Here is a 20,281-nt window from a genome sequence, read left to right as displayed (position 1 = left end):
GGTTGATAGAACAAGTCAAACCTCAGGGCCTTAAAACCACAGAGTTACTGTCTTACGTTTCTGCCAGTCAGAGTTCTGGCTCTGTTCTCATGGGGCAAACTCAAGGTTGTGATCAGAGCAGTGGGTTCAGTTTAATGATATACTTGCTGAAGTCTGCCACAAAAGATTCCTGGTGCTGGAGTTGCCTCAGAAATAGCAGATGCCTGACAGATAAGCGTAGGATGGCCTAGCCATTGGCTGAGCCCTATTTCTGTCATTTTAATGTTTTATATCACTTTTATATTTTATAACTCCATTCTTCATGTATTTCCCTTTTTTGACATTTATCTATTTTTATTTGGCCGGTAGACGTGCTTTGCCTGCATGTGTGTTTGTGCACTGAGTGTGTACAGTAACCACAGAGGTCAGAAGAGGGGATTGGATTCCCCCTGGGACCGGAGTTACATCCAGTTTTGAGCTGCTGTGTGGGTGCTGGGAATCCAATTTGGGTCCTCAGGAAGAGAGTCGGTGCCCTTAACTACAGAGACATCTCATTAGCCCTGAGAATTCATTTAGCATATTGGGGGGTCGGGGAGAGGTTAGGGAAGTCACGACTAGAGAAAGCCAGTCTTTTACCTTTACTCGAGTCTATGTAAAGGCCAGGACTTCAAACCAGAGGCAGCTTTGACCCAGTGAGGCACTAAGTGATATCTGGAGACTTGATTTTTCTTTCATATAATAATCTCACTGTAGTCTAAGCTTGTCTGGAACTTGCTATGTAGCCTGGGCTGGCCTCAAACTCATGATCCTCCTGCTTCTGCCTCCCAAGTGCTGCGACATTTGCCACTATGCTGTGTCTTAGACACCTTTGTGACTGTCCTGATGGGGACAGGCTACTGGTTTTGAGTGGGAAGATGCCAGGGAGGCTGACAAGCGTCTTCCAATGCAAGGGACAGACCTACAGCTGAGTACAGCCCAACTGCACATTTCAGTAGGTGAAGGGGAGGAGATATGAATATATATGAATATACGTTTTCATATACTTGTCTGTGTAGACATATGCATACACTACTGTAACATAAAACTAAACAAAATGAGACTTCTACTTTCCTAACCCATGACTTGTTTTCCCAAGTAATGAATTTCCTTCACACACTGCGTTCCAATGACCCCACCCGGAACTATGCTGCACTGCTGGGCCTGGCTTTATTTGGACATTTCAGGTGGTTTCCTGTCCTTGGTCAAGTCCTATAGTAGATGTTGGGATATCTCTGATAGATGAGACTTTGCCCTGTGTGGCAAACGTCTTCTTAGAGAGGAGACTCATTGACCATCCTTAGGACCAGCTTGGTTTTCTGCATTTTCCTTGGCTGGGACAGAGTCGTGCTCTCTCCTTTGGGTACTTTTTCCTAGAGGCTGAGGCCAGCGGGGTATGGCACCTCATTGCCCTACTCTGGGCAGCTCTGGCTGTGGATCTGGGGGAAGGAGAGCCATTCTGGATGGTTTTGTCTCCTCCTGTCTTCTGCAGGATCTACCAAGGTCACGACCAAGCTCTGAACACTGCCTTCTCCTTTCAATTGCAGGCCTCTACTTCAGATGAAAAGAGGAGGGAAGAATGGACTACACTCACCAAACTGCCCTAATTCCATGCGGACAAGACAAGTACATGCCCAAGTAAGATGTCGTGTAGCGTTAGCCAGTGGATTCTGTCCATAGTAGATGGAAGCCAGTGGGAGAGGAGTTCTATCTGCATGAGCAGCTAAGCAGGGAAAGGGGGGCTAGTGAGAGCTATGTCATGATAAACAGAAATCATAGACAAAAACATGCTCCAGTGGGCCTCACCTGACCAGGAAAGGGTAACAGGACACTGCACCTTTGGGAACTCAAACAAGGCTTCTAGAAAAAGGAGTTGGCTGGTGGCTGCTTGCTGTGCTTTGAATGTTTGTACCTCCACATTCCCTCTGAACTCTGAAGACTAAGATGATGGATTAAGATATGAGGGTGTGGGTTTATCCCTCTAGCATGTGGGGAAGCAGGGAGGAGACAGAGAAGACCCAGCCCTTACTAAATCAGCTGCTGCCTGAGAGGTGAAATCCTGTTGTTTTGAGGCTCCCCAGTCTGAAATATTTTGTCATAGCTACCATAAATGGACACAAGCACGGCTCACTACCCCTACTGTCCTGTTGCCTAGGGAAAGACCAGGCTGCAATCGTGTGCTGTAGATTGCCATTGCTCTGACTAAAATAGTCTCACCTACCCTCTAAATAAAAGAGGCAGGGTCAGTGGGGTGTGGTAACACATACCTATAATCCCAGCAGTTTGGGAGGCTGAGGCAGGAGGATTGCTGATTCGAAGCTAGCCTGGGCTGTGGTGAGTTCAAAACCAGTCAGGGAAATTTAGTAAAAACCCTATCTCAAATTTAAAAAGAAAAGGGAGCTGGGTGTGTAGCTCAGAGATAGAGTAGTTGCCTAGCAACCCCCAGTTCATGAGAGAAGAAAAAGGAGAAGGAAGGGACTGGGCCGTGGCTTCCTGTGTTAAAGTCTCTGCAACAGGTTTTGTTGATATGATGACAGTGGTTGAGCAGACGTTGATTCCGATCCCCTTGAGATTGAACCTAGGCCTCATGGAAAGACAAGCACTCCACACTAAGCTGTGCCTCCAGCCTGTCCTACTGCAAGTCTGACCAACTGACTTTTACCTCTTTGATGTCCCCCACCTTTAAAAATTACTTAGCTTATCTGAGACTAAATTGTTTTAGACACTATACTTGGTCTCATACAGATGCCTGTTATATGAGATCCAGAACATTCTTACATCTTCACCAAAGGGTTTCCCGGGAGACTTCTCTCGAGCAGGACTTTCGAATAACACGGTCAGCCTTTGGTTGGAGTTTTGTGGAGTCACATCTTTGTGGCGTCTCTAATTCAGCCCAGCTTGTGTTGAATGACCTCTTCCTTCATTGAGGTTTAACTTGTCTGAGTTTTGAGGACTTGGCAGTGGGTTTGCCCTCTGAAGGGCTGAGTCTGCCACCTCTTTGGGAAGCAGGCAGACACACAAGATAGGCAGCTTCCTAAGCAGTCACCTGGTGTCCCTTGTGGAGTGATAAACAGCAGGCACATATGTATCAAAAGTAGGAGACACATGAGATTCATCAGTGCAGCGTGGGCCACATTCATATAGCCATTGCTTCATTGCTTCCTTCTCATCTATTCTGTTGGTGAGAGTTTGCTAAACACAACAGGGGTTCGCCAATGAAGCCTAATATCAGGGACAACCCCCGACCCCTACAAATCTCATGGCCTGCTGGGGAGTGGGGGACAATCCAAGGGAGGGGTGAAGAACGAAACTCCATGTACTTCTCAGCCTCCACCAATAGAATCTATTTGTTACCACAGATTCTAGCCCTGAGCTCTGTTTATCAGCCAATGGACAGAGCATCATTGTAGGTACAAGACCTCCAGGGACCGACCTGGTGTTTTACTTTCCTTACACATTTAAACATTTGACCTGTGACCTTTACGGTAAGAATGAATTCTATTGGCTGATGAACAGAGCTCGAGTTTAGAGCCAAGACTAAGGCTCTGTGATCAGCATTAAGGTAAGAACAGATTCTATTGGTAAAGGGTGAAAAGAATATGGGGCTTCTTTTAAAGGGGTGGGCTCTATTCACTGCAGGATCGGGGCCCAGTGCTCAGGGTATTGGGGGTTTCAGGTGGAGGCTGGATCCTAATAGAATCACCAGATCGATTGACCACCTTTCATCCTGGCATCCCCAATTACTAGGTGTCACCCATTTCCTGCCACTGAAGAAAGTAGGTCTGTGTGACTGGCCATCCTGGTTTCTCCAATGCCTTCTTTAAGCCTAAGCCATCCCTGTCCTCTTCCTAAACAGACTAGAAGCTTCGGAGCTTTGTGAAAGCCAACAGCATTTAGCCTGTCCTTACTCACAGCAAGCCTGAGAGAGGCAGGAGAACCCCTGCCAGGCCTTTTGTCTACAGTCTGCCATGATGTCCCCAGGCTACTTCCTAATGTTTGTCTTGACCTTGATCCTGGGGGAAGGTGTGGATGGGGTGGTTGGTTCAGAACTCTGCGTGCGTATGTGCATGTGTATCTACATGTGTGTGTGTTCGTGTGTGCACACCCATGGGAATATATACTCAAAGGACCACTGAGGCCAGTTGTAGGGTAAACAAGAGGGGATAATTGCTCTGTGGTGGCTTCTGCTGGCAATGTATTTCTCTTCCAAGGAGTGAACTTCTCCTACATCTAAAGACATACAACTTGTACTATGAAGGCCAGAACCTGCAACTCCGACACCGAGAGGTAAGGCATTCCCAAAGGGGCATGGAGGCTCATGCCCTGATGGGGCCCACACTCTTAATGGTCCTTCCTGCCATGGCAGATGACCCTAGTATTTAGGACAATGATGGATGATGTCCTTTGGATTCTCTGGAAGGTTCCTCAGTTTCAGTTTCCATCCAGAAAGGATGGGTGTTGTTCTAAAGGCATTGCTGTAGCAGACATTGCCTAGGCTTCATCTCAAAGCCAACTTTACTCATCCTATATCTGTTTCTATAAACTTGTTAGAATAACTCATACTCAAGTGTTCTGTGAGCTTGTTCTCAAGTGTTCTTGGTTGACTAGAACCTATTTCCAAGTGATCAGTCCCTGGTGATTTAGTTCGTAGAAAGAGAGAGCAAGTGGTGAATTTTAGTTCATAAAAGAGAGCCAGGCCCTTGGGGGAATAGAATGTAAGGTGCAGTGACCTTCCTCTGTCTCTTAAAGCACTCCACTCTGAGTCCTATCTTGGGTTAAATCCCATCCTGCAATTGGACAATATCAAGGAGCAACGGCCACATAAAGCCCTTCTCTTTACGACCACCAACGTGCCCTAAAGTTGTGTTCCTCTCCCGTCTTGTTTTGTATCGCCCTGTTCACAGGGAGGATCCTTTGGCCCAGTCAGTTGTTGATCATACAGGTGTCCTGGAGCTATTCATGGCCCTACTCTGACACCCAAGAAAGCCTGGGTTCAGAAGGGAGAAGCCTGCCCCTTAGCTGGTGGCTGGGCTGTAAGAGCCAGGGCCTGGCATAGTTACCCTCCTTCCATCCTTGGACTACTTTGTACATCTGTGAATGCACAGCCTGACAGACAACTTAAAAGGAGAGAGGATTTGTTTGAGCTCACAGTGTCAGAGGCTTGACCTGTAGATACTTGGGTTCACCTTATGGTAGTTAGAAAGTAGAGACACACAGGAAGGTACTAGAGACCGGGTATAACTCTCAGCCACCCACTTCCTCTAGCTAGGCTCTTCTTCCTAAGGTTTCCACTAGCAGGGAAGAAAACATTTAGCATGTAGCCCACAGGAACATCTTGTAATCAAGCTGGAACAATCCTGTTGTCAGCTCTCTGACATCTCACAGTCTAAGTAGGATTGGAGGGGCTGCGTCTGGGAAGGTTTTACATTGACCTTCTTGTTAGTCAGCAACCTCTGAGTATAACTTTGGAATCCCTGAAGGCTTTATTCACCTCTTGGGAGGTGTAGTGGTGTGTTAGTTTACAAAAAACACTGGGGGAGTTAGTTCTTCTTTAAAAAAATAGTCAGATCAGAGCGGCAGCTCGCAGCTAGCAGACACTTGACACCTTTTAAGGCAACACTTCTGCTCTGGGAACATGCTCTGCAAGTAAACGTGGGGAGAGCTTTGAATCTCTGTTACCCAAAGTTGGGTCAGATTGCTAAACACAAGGGAAAACAGCCAGTTCTAGGGTTTTGTTCTTGCTTCTAATTAGTAAGGCCAGTCTTGTTATTTTAAGAGAGGTTCTGACCCTCTCTCTGATTCTCTCTCCTTCTTTCCGTCTTTATTTTTCCCTCTCTCTCCTTCCTTCCTTGTCATTTTTGGTTATGTGCCCATTCTGAAGCTCATCCTGGCCTGGAACTGATGGCAATCCTCCTGCTTCCACTTCCTGAGTCCCGACACTACAGATATGAGCTATCACACCTGGCGTTATACTCCGATTTCCTTAAAGTCACTAAGATGAAGGCAATAAAATGGTTTGATGAATTGCACACGTGTGTCTCCATTGTAAAGAAACAGGGTTTTCCTGGGGATCTCCCACATGCCGCTGAGAGCCTTCCCTCAGTGCAGCCCCTTCACAGAAACTTTTGTGCTGTTGACTTTCGAGATCAGCTGCGGGGATCTGGGAATTTCCCAGCAGTGTGCCTCAGAGCTAGGATTTGCACACCACTCTCTTTCTATGGATCCCACTCTGAGCTCAGCATCCTCCATTGTTTCATGCAGGAAGAAGACGAGTTCATTGTGGAGGGGCTGCTGAACATCTCCTGGGGGCTGCGCAGGCCCATTCGGCTGCAGATGCAGGATGACCACGAACGCATCCGTCCCCCACCATCCTCCTCCTCCTGGCACTCCGGCTGTAACCTGGGCGCACAGGGGTGAGTGAAGGGAGATGAGTTTGAGGGTATCTGGGGGACTCCTGGACCAGTTCCCAGCACACCAACTGCTACCTACCCTGGGTGTGGGTTGGGGATAAAGGGGCCTCTGGCCTGCGTGACTCCACAGGCACAGAATGAAGAGGGGTGGTTCTGAGTCAGCGAGAGGGAGTACTAGGGGATGGGCAGCAGTGGTCATCCCTCCAGGAGAGGCCTGGACCCTCCAGGTTTCTTGGTAGTGGCTCACTGATCCAAGCCTGAAGCTTCCAACAGAGTATCCACACATATCCAACTGGAATGAACCTGTTCCAGGGACATCTAGGATTTGAACTCTCACTGATCAAAGCTCTCTCCCTCTTGGTGGAATCTAGTAGAAGAGAAAGGAATGTTCTGAGCCAGCCAAGTGAGGTCAGCCAGAGGTCTCCTGGATCCCTGGAACAGGTCATGGCAGGAGACAGTAGTCTAGGAGGTCCTCTACTACTGAAACGAGGAATTTCAGGTCAGAGAAGAGCATGTGCGCTCTTCCACCTTCCGTGACTGAATGGATGCTGGCACAGGGCCGATCTTGTCCTCTCTGGGACTTCAGTTTTGAGATCAAGTGACTAACTAGCCTTGTTCCCCTCGAAACTTGCTGAGGTGGGCGGCATTCGGGCCAGAGCCTGGGTGGAGTGTGCTGGCCACTCAGCCAAAACCACAGTGACATGCTCTCAAGTTTAAAGGGGAACCAAGCCCTCCCTCTCTGCTGGCTGCCTGGAATGTTGTTACATTCCACAGCCAAGTGTATCAGTCTCCTTAGTTGAGAAACATCCACAGAACAGCCCCCCCCCCCCGGAACCAACCTTGGCCCTAGGGAGGGAAGTGGTTGCCCTGCCCATTGAGCACGGGACCTGGTCAGGCCTCTTGGGCTTGCTCTCAGCACTTTTACAGTTCCAGTGGGCCAGCCCGTGTCGGTGCCCAGCTTTGACCTCTCGATTGTTACATTCTGTTCTTCAAGTGAGATGATTTTTTAAAATCCCATTTTCCTGTGATGCGCTGGGCTAGAGCTGCCCAGGGGTCCTTCAGTCTGCACTCTTGGCTTTTCTCCTTTCTCCAGCGACAAGCTGGTCCTTGAAGCCTGTAAATGTTTTTTTTTTTTGTTTTTGTTTTTCTTTTTTCGGAGCTGGGGACCGAACCCAGGGCCTTGTGCTTGCTAGGCAAGCGCTCTACCACTGAGCTAAATCCCCAAACCCCTGTAAATGTTTTAAGGGCTTTCAGAAGCATGTTCTCAAAGGCCAGCAGAACTTAAACGTTGCCTGCAGGAGTGTGTTTGAGATACCCAGACCAGTTTCTGCTTTGGACCGTGGAGACGGGGTGCCGCCTGGGCCAAGTGCCTGCATTTCTTGGAAGGGCAAAGACTGAGGCGTAGATGGCTATGAGGAGTAATTCTTCCAGTTTTCGATTTTACTTTTCTTTCCTTAAATCCTAAGAATGTAGGTCTTCTGGAGCCCCTCCCCCTTCTCATCTGGTCCTTACTGTTAAACATGGCTCTCCCTTCAGACTGAATCCCCTGTTGGCCTTGGACGTGTTTTTCCGAGCTGCCTCCATGGCTCTTTGGGGCTTTGAGGAAATGTTCCCAGGTACCCAGCAAACCTAGGTCTCTGCTCAGGTGACCTGTTGTGGTCCCTTCTCCTGGTGGCAACCCTGAGATAATCCTCACTCCTGAATGAGAGATGCCAGAGGCCATCTCTGAGATATTCCTCCAACAGAAAGAAACCCAGCATGGAATTGTGTCCCTAGAAAATGGGCCGTAGACCCCACATGTGCTTTGGGACTCAGTGCAAGGCCACACATGGACTTGGTTCTGGGTCCTCCCTTCTGGGTCTGATGAATTGAGTTCTCATGCTACTGCAGAGGTGGGGACAGAACATGTTTTCCTGAGCTCCCTGCCCCCTCCAGCACTAAGAATGGGATCTGGACCACCCTCTGAATACTCAGCTTATCTTGCCTGCCTGGTATGTACTAGAGCTCCCCTACATGGCATGTATAAAAGCTCCCGCTGCAGGAAAGGGAGCCATGAAATCGGGACACGAGCCCTCAGGGTCTAAACAAGCCCTTCCTGTTTGTTTGCCTCCCTCAGCACCACACTGAAGCCCCTTACCGTGCCCACTGTCCAGATCTCAGAAGTGGATATGCCCGTTGAAAACATGGAGACGCATAGCCCAACAGGTGAGCAGTAGAAGGAGCCTCCTGCTAGAGGCCCAGCTGGGTGACAGCTGTGTTTTAACCTGTGACTTCTTGTATACGTCTATAAAATCCACATGGATCAATAGCCTTTTAAAAAGTTAAAAGGAAAGACTTTAAATGCTCCCACCTCCTCTCCTTCAGTTTCTCCGTCCTGCAAAGCAGCCCACAGCATCCCCTTCCCCAAGATGAGACATGCAAATGCATGCAAATTCAAACAAATCCAAACAGGTGGCCTGCTGCCACTACCTGGATTGGGTGTGGCTCCTTCTGGTCCCCTCCCCAGACCAGTGGCAGCTTTTGCAGAAGCTCTATTCCCCTGAGTCCCCTCACCAGGGTCAGCCACCACCTCACTTCCTGCCTCCGTGACTTTGCTCTGAGCACCTCCAACTCATGGGAGTTGACTCACAAAGTACTTATATTGACTGGCTAGTTTCACCTCAGTGTAAGGCCTCCAGGTCCATGTATGCGGCAGCTTGTCTGCAGCACCCTGCAAGCCCTCAGGTCATACCGGGCCTGAGCCAGGTTCTTTTCTCAGCCCTGCTATGTGTATTAACTTACTCACTATGATCCCACAAGGCAGAGGCTTTTGTGACCCCTCCAGAAAAATGAGGCATGAGAAGCCAGGGGATGGAGCCCGCATCTGAACTTGGGAGCTGGCTCTAAGGCCTGTGCTTGGACCCTGTGCATTGTAACGCTCAGTAAATTACACGCTGCATTTTTATAGAGTGTGTTACTGGGGAGACAGTAGGTGCCAAAGAGTAGGCGAGGCTCAGGTAACTGTCCGCTTTCCTCTTTCTCCCAAGATTCCAGAGGCCTGAAGCCTGTGCAGGAGGACACCCCACAGTTGATGCGCACACGCAGTGATGTTGGGGTGCGCCGCCGTGGCAATGTGAGGACATCCAGTGACCAGCGGCGAATCAGACGCCATCGCTTCTCCATCAATGGCCATTTCTATAACCACAAGGTAGAGGGCTCATGGAGGAAAAAACCTCGGGGACATCACCACTTCCTGGGGTCCACCACTTCAGTGCCATGTGGTCCCTGGGGATGCATCTGGGAAGCTAGACATTTTCAGCTCAGTGTGAGGGTTGTGAGTGTCATGGAGGCTTCACTGGTTTCTCGAGAGATACGGAACTTTGGGTGAGGAGTGGTTTGCACTAGGTATGGGAGGTTTCAGCGTTGGTATAAAGCAGATTTAGTCTTCAAAGCTCCAAGAGCACACTTATGAACCTTCCCTTTGCCTTGGCAAGTCACCTGTGTAGTAATTCCTGGTCTCACCCCTGGCCTCACCCCTCCCTGGAGTGAGAAGCAAAGATCTTCACTTCAGAATAAGAGTACTGGTGAACTAGATCTATTTGATGACTTTGCAAAGTCAATGGCATCCTACAGAAAAGGCAAGAAGGCTGGTGTACCATTTGGTACAAGCAGTGTTTTTTATATTCCTAATCGAATTGAACTCACCCATAAATTCCTAATTGGCTGAGTTCTTCAGGGAGGTACAATCTCTCCTGAGTCTAAACATTGCTCCCTCCCCAGATTCCCCATCCTACTGGCTCAAGATGCAAACTTTTCTGGTTTCTGTCCTGGGGCTTGAATTCCCCTCCTTTTCTGATCCATGGGCTCAGTCACGTAGCAGACTGCCTGCAGCTTTTCAGCCCCTCTGATGGACAAACCGAGAGTGTTTGGTCCAGTGAGCCCTGGCTCCCAGCTAGAGGAGGCCAGGGCTTGGTGCTGGACCCTCCTGCTTCTCTGTGTTCTCTGACAAGCTGCAAATGCACGCACTGAAAATGGACCAGAATGTTTTATTCCTTTCTCTGCTGCCATCTGACCCCCTGAGCTATCGACTGTTTTTGAGCAAGGCTGAAGGTCTCATGTGAGCACACTAAGTCCTCCTTACTTTCTGCTGCTTAAATCTCACCAGAAGCAAGTACATGGTGAGAAAGTGACCAGAGGCTACTTCCTGCATAAGTGCATGGTGGGAGGGTGACCAGAGACTACCTCTGCACAAGTGCATGGTGGGAGGGTGACCAGAGACTACCTCTTGCACAAGTGCATAGTGGGAGGGTGACCAGAGACTACCTCCTGCACAAGTGCATGGTGGGAAGGTGACTAGAGACTACCTCCTGCACAAGTGCATGGTGGGAGGGTGACCAGAGACTACCTCTTGCACAAGTGCATAGTGGGAGGGTGACCAGAGACTACCTCCTGCACAAGTGCATGGTGGGATGCTGGTCTCTCAAGGGAAGTGTCTTTGTGAATGTTTTGCTTGTCTAATCTCATCCCCACTCCAATTCTGCTCTTTGGAGCTCAGACCTGAACTTCTCAGGGGAGCAGAGTGTGAGCTGGCTAAACCCTCCATCTAAGGCTGCTGCTGGCCAGAGCGCCAGGGGCTCTCCTCGAGCACATTTTGAAAGCTGTTGTGGTTGTGCCCCTTACTCACTTGGGTTTTGATACTCAGTCCTTATCCCCGCTCCCCTCCTAAGTCAGACCCCTCTGTTGACAGACATCAGTGTTCACACCAGCCTATGGCTCTGTCACCAATGTCCGCATCAACAGCACCATGACAACTCCGCAGGTCCTGAAGCTGCTGCTCAACAAGTTTAAGGCAAGTTCTCTCCGTTGGCGGTGAGCCTCAGTGCTCTCAGGCCGAGGGGGCCGTGTAGAGCGTGTCCCATTTTCCTCACTCTTCTACAACCCATGATCCATTGCTAGTGAATGGCGCCATCCACAGGGAACAGACCTTTTCACCTCAATTAGCATCATCCAGCTAACCTCCATCGGCCAATAGCCCCTAGACATCCATCTGTGAGGCTGCTTTCCCAGTGACTCTAGATCGTGTCAAGATGACAATTAAAAAACACCAAGTATGAGGGTACTGGAGAGATGGCTCAGCAGTTAAGAGCACTGACTGCTGTCCCAGAGGCCCCAGCAACCACATGGTGGCTCACACTATAATGGAATCTGGTACCCTCGTTCTGGTGTGTCTGAAGAGAGCAACAGTGTTCTCTCACATACATTAGATAAATAAATAAACCCGCCAAGCATTATTTACTCACTTTTTTTTTTTTTTGAGTTGAGACCTCACTATGTTGCCCAGATCAGTGTCGAACTCTTGGGCTCAAGTTGCCTTCAGCCTCAGGACTGACTGGAACTATAGGTATTATCTCTGCTAGTATAATTTTCCCCCCAGTTTTATTTTTATCTATATGTTTAGGATTTTTGTTTTTGTTTTTGTTTTTTCGTAGTGCTAGGACTCAAATCCAAGTCCTCACACTGAGCAACACCCCCTCTGTCCTTGTATTCCTGTATTCCTAGTTTTTTATTTATTATTCGTGTATCTGTAGGTTCAGGTGCACGTGCCACAGGGCACATGCAGAAGGCAGGGGAACTGTGTACAGTTGATCCTCTCCTTCCACCTTTCTATGGGTTCCAGAGATCAAGCTCAGGTTGGCAGACCTGCACCCTTGCCCGGTTCGCCGTCTTACTGGCTCGGCTATTCTTACATTTTGTGGAAGGCAGTGTGACCTAAGGCACAAGGCTCCGAGTTCAAGTCCTCATGCACCACCTGCCAGATAGCCAAGTGGGACAAGTTACCTTAAGCTCTCTGCGCTCCAGCTTTCGTATGTGTAGGAGGGTGATGCTCACGTGTTATGGGATGATATAATATGAGATAAGTAAACACATGTTAAGTGTCTGGGGCTTTACATTCCAGTATGTGTTAACTACTGCAGCCCAAAAGCTTGAAATCCGAAATGTACCAACCGCAGAAACTTGAGCAATGGTGTGACTCGGCCAGCATCTCAGGTCTCAGGGTTTTATAGAGGAGAAGATTAGCTGGCAAAGCTTTTGCCAAAATTCCCAAACCTGAAAAAACTCTACAACCTGAAACTTGTCTTCTCCCAAGCCCTGCAGCTGAAGGATGCTCGGCTGCTGTTATCTGGCATGGTTGATAGTTCCCTGCCTGCTGCTTGACCCCTCGGCCGTAACTAAAAGGCCCTTTACTTTGTAGAAGCCTAGAGTCTGGCTTCGCACTGTGGAGGCAGAGGGAATGGCTCAAGGCTGGGGTGTTTGACTGAGTTTCTTTTGCTCCTGATTCAGATTGAGAATTCGGCAGAGGAGTTCGCGTTGTACGTGGTCCACACCAGTGGTGGTAAGTCTGAAGAGCACACAGTACACTTCAAATCCTTCGATGAACTCAAAGTACCACGTTTTTAAAACAACAACAACAACAACAAAACCCTCTATTCTCTTCTTGAGATTTCCTAAAATTCCAAATGTTACTTGTCCCCAAGCCTGATGGGCTTTCATGACAAGTGCCCCAGGGGAATACCATGTGGGCAACAACACTAAATCCCTGAACTTAGCTGCCTATTAGAAAGGGAACTGGGTTTTCTCTAGAGGTAGATGCCAAACTTTTCCCCAGCGGCATCTTCCAGAAGGTCTGAGGCATGGTAGCGTGTGTGTGTGTGTGTGTGTGTGTGTGTGTGTGTGTACTTTTAACAACAGCTGTTGAATAGTTTATCCCAACAGCGTCTGGCTTGTGCAGCTGCGTCTCCTGAGGTGCCTGGCCCCTTTGGACCCCTGAATTGGCCACCACTCTTGGGGAGAAAGGTCCTGGGCTGAGCTCAGGCTACTCTGGTTGTGTTTCAGAGAAGCAGAAGCTGAAGAACTCTGACTACCCCCTGATCGCCCGCATCCTCCAGGGCCCCTGTGAGCAGATCTCCAAAGTGTTTCTGATGGAGAAGGACCAGGTGGAGGAGGTCACCTATGATGTGAGCCCCTTTGCTTGCTGGTCTTGGGGTGGAAAGGGACGGTGCAGGAGGAGACCTACTGGGTTACTGAACGACTTGATCAGAGCTTCATCCCCTACAGCCACCATTCTTTAATCTCAGGTTCTTTAGATACCAGTTGAGGGTGGACCCTGTGGGGATTGTTAGAGGAATACCTTTCTTGAGCCTCCCAAGAGTGCTGGGGCTCTGAGGACTCCGGAAGCATGCTTTCCACACCGAGAGCTCTACAGTGAGTTTCTTTTCTCTGGTGTTAGTTCATACAGGAACATGCGTCCCCAAATCCAAACACCTTATAACACTCGTGGGTTTTCTCACGATTCTGCTGTCTGGAATTGGGAACTAACGAGGCAGAGTCACGTAAATGCAGGCCTCATGCAAGTGTGACCAGCCCGGGATAGACAGAGGCCCGGCCCTTGTCTGAGGAAAGCCTGGGTTAGTGGGGAAATAGATTTCTGACGGCTTTGTGGCCTTGAGGAGAGTGATAGCAAATACATTTTATAACCATGGGATCTGCTTACCCTCCCCAGGTGGCCCAGTATATAAAGTTTGAGATGCCAGTCCTTAAAAGCTTCATTCAGAAACTCCAGGAGGAAGAAGACCGGGAGGTGGAGAAGCTGATGCGAAAGTGAGTGTGGTGTCTGGGTGGAGGCTGATTTCAGGGCCGGCGGAAGTGAGAAGCGCCATTGCTGAGCTGGCTGGTGGGGACTGGAGCAGGGGCAGTGGCGGGGCTAGGAGGGTGTCCCACTGACAGACCGAGATCTCAGACAGGGACATGAACACCCGTTTTCTGTTTCACGCTTCTTGTGTTAGCTGCTTATTTGGATAAGAGATATCAAAATATCTTTTATGAAAGAACTCTGGGAAAGAATGTGCTGGCTTTGGAATCTGGATTTAGAGTCAGGGAGTTCACTTTCTCCTGCATACTCATCTATTGTCTGTTCTGTAACCAAACACTTGGGGCTGGGTAGTTTAAAAAGAGGTTTATTTAGCACATAAAGAAACCTGTGCTCACAGTTCAAGAGCATGTGCGGCCCACATCTGCTTGGCTCTGGTGAGGCCCTCGTGGCAGATGGCAAGACGGTGATAACCACATATGATACAGGAAGCTCCCAAGAGAGGGGCGTGGGCTGATCTTTTTAGAACAACGTGCTATTTCAAGAACTAACTGGAGTCTCATGAGCCTATATTAATTTGACTATTACCAGACATCCCCACCAGGCTCCAAACACACGAACCTTTGGAAGGAGGCACGATGTTCAAAGGACGGCATGGTGCTGTCTCAGACATGTGACTAGACTCCCAGCAGGAAGATGGCTTTCCCTCAGATGAGGGTCAGAGTCTGAGGTTATTTGAGGACAAAGTCTGGAGGTCATTTAAGGGTTAGCGCAGGTCCAGGGACACATGACAAAGAAGTTTAGGCAAAGAATGCTAAGACACAGAGGCTCTGGGAATCTTAGGAAGGTGGAGTCCGCCTGAGCTGCCCGCTCTAAAAAAATTTTCCCATCCTTCCGTCTTTTAGTTGTGTCTCTTCTGGAAATTTCCTTTGGGCTTTCCTTTCTGGGAAGGAATTGATACCTCATTCTAATCACAGAATAGGCCTTCTTTTGTGGGTGTAATGGAGAGCTGTTAATCTGGTGCTGGAGAGTAAATCCAAATATGTATTTGCCGCCATCAGCAATTAGTATGACAGCAGCTACATTTTACTGACCGTAGCTCTTGCTCTGTAGTGCAAACTCCAAGCATGAGGAGTGTGCCCCGGCCCCTGTACCATGATTCCCACTCCAGCATCTGCAGTGCTGTGCTCAGTATCTCCAGCAAAGTAAGCACCAATGAGCCCAGCTCTGCTGCTGTTGGTGACCTCAAACGGGGGTTCTAGTCCCCGTTTGCCACACTGTGTACCCAGTGTAAAAGACTCTCACTTGGAATTGAGCTCTGTCGTCCCTGCTGTCCTAGGGTGGAGGGATATGTGAAGTGGATGGGAGTGGCCGATGATGACAGCTCAGGGGGCAGGACGGTTGGTTTCGATGATGCTTGGGTGGCAGAAAGGCACAAGAGGCAGATTGCAGACTGCTGTCTACTTCAGGCTGCTTTTGTTCCCCAGGTACACGGTGCTCCGGCTAATGATTCGGCAAAGGCTAGAGGAGATAGCAGAGACCCCTGAGACTATCTGAGCCATGGGAATAAGGACAATCCAGACACTCCAGGGCCCGAGGCTGACCTGAGAAGACCCATGGGAAGCTAGGCACTGTCCTTCCACAGAAACGTTTTCACACGAACCTTGCAGCCCTCCGAAAGCCAGAACTGCTCCTACAGTAGGACCTAGAAGCAGCAGACGGCTCCCCATCTCCGGATCCCTGCTCCTCTTGGTTTTGTTCTCAAAGACCTTCATCCTAAGGAGGACCCACAATGTGTATGCTCACATACCTGAGTGTGCACGTGTGTGCGTGTGTGCGCACACACGCAAGTGTGCGTATGTGTACTTACTATGTCCATGCGCCTCCCTGATGTTCTTACATTTGGTTAAATTCCGAGCAGGTGCCGTGAGGCTGGTGCGCAGGAGGAGCAGGGGGGTGACTGAGACTTCTTGCCTCTTCCAGTGCCAACGGCAGCCACACAGATCTGACAGGGAAGAGGAGGCCGCGGGCTCCCCGTTTGGAACGCCTGAAGGTTTACAGCAGAGATTGTTCTCATTTGCCAAGGAGGATGGGTGACCCTGAGATCTTTGGGAATTAGTCAAAGTGACAGCCCAATGAAATGGCAAAGCAAGATCGCCTCGGGGCAGATACAATGAGTCTGTGAGTTTTTGCACTGGAAAGGTTATCGTTGTAAAAGCACAATTAATGTCCTGTCCTATGTGGACCCCTGGAAAGAAGGGATTCTGATTTTGCTCTTGGCTTTGTGGATGCTTCTGGGTGTTTCTTCTCTCCAGCTGACACTCGAATTCATTCTGACCTGCTCGTGTACCCAGACCGGGTGTGTGCTGGGACAAATGGCACTCGTAGACTGGAGGGAAGGTCACAGGTGCCACCATCACATCAGTAAGAGTATCCCCCACGTGGAGCTGGGGCATTGTGTTTGAAGTTACACGGTTTTCTTTCCGGCCTTTGCACACTTGCAAGCTCCTTCACTTTATACATGGAGATGGATTCCAAGAATGGAGACCTGTCCTGTTCACTCGACATAGGGAAGTTCTTTGGGGAGTTCCATGCGTGTGGGCAGAGAGGATAGTGCTTGCTTAGCCTTTGAGAGGCCATGGTTTTTAGAACCAGTCTCATTGGCAGAAAAGAGCAGGGATGATCCTGTAGTCCCTCCATTTGGGACGCTGCCATGTAGCTGGTCACCTGTGTGACTTGTACCATTTGAGGTTGGACAGATGGATACTAGGGCCTTGCTGCTGGTCTGTGAAACTCGACCAAGCAAGATAAGCAGCCCGTAACTCAGACATCTCTGAGTCTTGCTACAACAGGATGCCCTTGCCTACCTGCCCTCAAGAAAGCTCTAGAAGCATGGCAGCCAAGGGGCCCTGACCAGTGTGCCTTTTAAGGAAGGTGGAACTCTTCTACAGATCTCTTCCTGGGTAGGAGTGTTACTGTCCTTCACTCTCCTCAGAAGGTTCACGGCTGTGGCCTCACTGTGGTCAGCCATTTTGCTGGGTATCATTTAGCACCCTAGCTCCTCTTCTGGGGCAGCACAATGCATCCCATGAGCAGTGGGATGGAAACCTAGTGGTTCTTAGTCTCTATCACAGACTCCAAAGACAGCAAAGCACAGAGCTGGGGCTGGGGATGCAGCTCTCCTTAGGAGCACAACTGAACTCAGTGGGCAGCTGGGGTGGGGGTTCCTTTACTACAGACAAAGAACAGCTTTGTGAATGCAAATATCTGAGAAAATTTGATTTGGATAATTTCTCTCCCAGTTATCTTTATCTTGAATGTTCAGAGCCTATGTTGATCCACACTTCTCCCTTGGGAACTTGGGGGGTTTCCACGGAGCACACTAACTGACTGGGAAGTTATTTCTGATTTATGAAAGCTCGCTGTGATAGTGTCAGCACGTGACCGTTTCTGAGTGTCAGGTCGCCAGGCTCTCCAAGGTGGTGGTGCCAAGGTAGATGGCCTTTAAAGTATGGGGTTCAGAAAGGGAGTTGGGGTCCATGCTCACTAACCCATCTTGGCACATCCCCTAAAGATCATTTCTCACACCCAAAGAACTAATCAGGAGATTTTAGGAAATTGACTGGGGCTGAGACCCAGTGGTAGAGCATTTTCTAATGTGTGTCAAAAGTAGCACAGTCTAACACACACACACACACACACACACACACACACACACACGCACAAGCAGCCATAGCCCAGTGGTTGAGGGGTTCTTGGAGTGTTAGGGCCTGGTGCCTGAAACTTGCACCAAACTCCACTCTACCCCGTGAACTTGGGAAACCTTTGACAGAGCCGCAGCAGAACAGACCACGACAGTGGCGACCGGATTTTCTCACTGGTCTCACTTCGCAGCTTTGAACTCCAAGACCGATTAGTGTGGGTTTACGTAATTGGGCGCAATGGACCTGAAATCGGGAGGGATAAAAGACTAACGCAAGGCGGTGGTGGGGGTGTTAATCCAACAGGTGAAAAGTGGTTCGGCTGCCTCTGGACTCTTCCCCTCCCCTGCCCTCCACAAAGGCTTATGTTACAAGGTGACCAAGTGGACACTGGCGTCGGTCTGAGGGAGGTGGTGATGTCAGGCATAGGTTCGCTTTCTTGGTGGCCAGGTTAGTGGGGAGGTGAGGCCTCACAGTGGGTGGGGGTGTTAGTTGGAAAGAGCTGGAAGCACAGACGCCAGCCATGCCTGTGCTACTGATGAAGGGCACACTGCTGACACACTGGACAAGTGCAGCTTGGAGCCGAGGCTGGGGAGAGACGACCTCAGCAGGACAGTGGCGCAGCCCAAGACCGAGATGTTGGCCTGAGGCAAGCTGATGGTTTGGGAAGAAATATTCACAACCTTCTCCTATTTCTAGAAACTTCCAGATAAAGAAATTTTATCCGTGCCATATGATGGTCCTCCAATATCTGCAAAAGCATCTCGGCAAGGATTGTGTTTTGTGGTTTTGCGCGTGTATTTGATGTAGGAGGGTAGATAAGGAATCTGGTCAAACAGGGCAAGAAGCATTCAAGGAATGACAGAAACAGTGAGGCCTCAAGGCAAAACCCAAATTTTGTTTGAAGCTTTGTAACATGGAGAACTTGGGGTTAGGGATACATTTCCAAGAAAGAAATATGTCCGTGACCAAAGGAGTTTTAATGTCCCACAGGAATAAGCTTGGCCCTGTGTGAGGGAGGAGGCAGGGGGCTGTCCTAGCTCACTCACTCCCACAGCACTGCCTGCTTTAAAGTTTCTTACGTAGCTTGTTGTCTGTAAAGCCTGGCTTCCGCCAGATGGGAGAGCATCTATAAACCTGACGTGACATCCCCTCTGTCAGACGTAATTGAAAGTGTTCACCATATCTCGGGTTACACCTCCCGCCCTTCCTCCTACTCCCATGAAACTGAGAACAGGGGTGCTTAAGCTGTGAACTTTGGAGAAGCCTCAGTTTCCAGGCCGCTGGGTTCTGGGGGTTCTACTAGTGTTTCTTCGGTTTTCCCTCTTGGTTGGGTAGAGTCTCTTTTTCCCTCGTCATAACTTGCGTATTAGGAATGGTACATGACTTGGTTCAACTGTCGGTTACGAACTGAAAAATCGGATGTTAGGGCATCTTAACACGATTGGATGAGGCCTCGTGGCGAGCCATGGTTTTGCAACCTTTTAATTTTGTCTTAGACCTTATTTAAATAAAGCACTTTTAGAAGCGAGTCCCCGTGGATTTGTTCTGTGGGTCTTAGGAGGGGAGCTCTGCTTCCCCAGGTCAGTTGTAAGGTGAAGGCTCAGAAACTTAAGCCGGTTTCCTTCCCCCAGGGTTTGTGGTTTGAACTACCCAGGATTACCAATAATGCTTCTAGTCTGTTTGGTGTTATATAACAAAGTAGCAGAGACCAGGAAACTTACAAAGCTCAGGCGCTGGAGTCTGTAAAGTCTAGGAGCACAGGGTTAGTGTCTGGTGGAGCCTTTGGAGAGCCACAGAGTAAGACAGAGAAAACAGAGTAGAGAGTTCTCCGTTTTACATTATTCGGCTTTGTTGGTGGTGGGGATGAACACCGCCCTGTGCATGCCAAGTACACATGCTACTGCCGAGCCTGAGAGCTTGTGCTGACAATTAAGCTGCTCCTCCAATATCCCATGATTCCATGAGCAGTTTATTCTACTCACCAGGGTAGAATTCTAAGGGCCCAGTTACCTCCAGGCCCTTCTACCACTGGAGACCGAGGTTCCAACATGTGAATTTGGGGGACGCATTCAAGCCACTAACTGTTTCCAATCAGAAACAAAAACGAGCTTGTTTTCCTGTGAGTCAGGTTGAGGCCACTGGTGTGGTAGAAGGAGCTGGGACCTGCCTCAAAGTGGCAATGGATGTCACCCTGAGGTCACCTCTGGCTCATTAGGATCCGGAATAAATCCATTCTGTCAAATCCTTGAATCCGTTTCTCTGATTAATTTTCTCACCTATAAACTAGGGTGTGGGGAACTGACCCTCCTTCATTGGTGGCACCCACTTATGGTCTCCTGGAGCTTGGCTTTCAGACTGACATCTAAATTCCACTCTGCTGAAGGTGTGAGGGCAGGAGGCTGGTGGTAACTGTGTAGCTGGTGGTCAACATGGTTAGGCCGTGGTCCAAGATGTTTGCTAGTTGTGAGGTGTTTGTTTGTTTTAGCTGGAATTAACATTTAAATCAGTAGACTTTGAGTAGACTG

At 49.2% G+C, this 20,281-nt stretch overlaps 1 protein-coding gene across 1 annotated transcript in view; it reads left to right on the top strand.

Annotated features, from left to right (window-relative positions):
* Positions 1 to 19,998, top strand: part of Rassf2 (Ras association domain family member 2) — a 37,509-nt gene extending 17,511 nt beyond the window's left edge. The window contains exons 2-11 of the mRNA XM_032904255.1: positions 1,563 to 1,653; positions 4,227 to 4,302; positions 6,277 to 6,428; positions 8,542 to 8,630; positions 9,452 to 9,612; positions 11,152 to 11,253; positions 12,747 to 12,798; positions 13,299 to 13,420; positions 13,966 to 14,063; positions 15,540 to 19,998. Of these exons, the coding sequence (XP_032760146.1) occupies positions 1,595 to 1,653; positions 4,227 to 4,302; positions 6,277 to 6,428; positions 8,542 to 8,630; positions 9,452 to 9,612; positions 11,152 to 11,253; positions 12,747 to 12,798; positions 13,299 to 13,420; positions 13,966 to 14,063; positions 15,540 to 15,609 (981 nt within the window). The 5' untranslated portion in view covers positions 1,563 to 1,594 and the 3' untranslated portion in view covers positions 15,610 to 19,998. The remainder of the gene's footprint in view (positions 1 to 1,562; positions 1,654 to 4,226; positions 4,303 to 6,276; positions 6,429 to 8,541; positions 8,631 to 9,451; positions 9,613 to 11,151; positions 11,254 to 12,746; positions 12,799 to 13,298; positions 13,421 to 13,965; positions 14,064 to 15,539) is intronic.
* The last annotated feature ends 283 nt before the right edge of the window (positions 19,999 to 20,281 follow it).

The sequence above is a fragment of the Rattus rattus genome, chromosome 5, assembly GCF_011064425.1.
Source record: "Rattus rattus isolate New Zealand chromosome 5, Rrattus_CSIRO_v1, whole genome shotgun sequence".
NCBI classification, from domain to species: domain Eukaryota; kingdom Metazoa; phylum Chordata; class Mammalia; order Rodentia; family Muridae; genus Rattus; species Rattus rattus.
The sequence above is the reverse complement of the archived record's forward strand: the minus strand, read 5'-3'. Positions and strand labels throughout refer to the sequence as shown.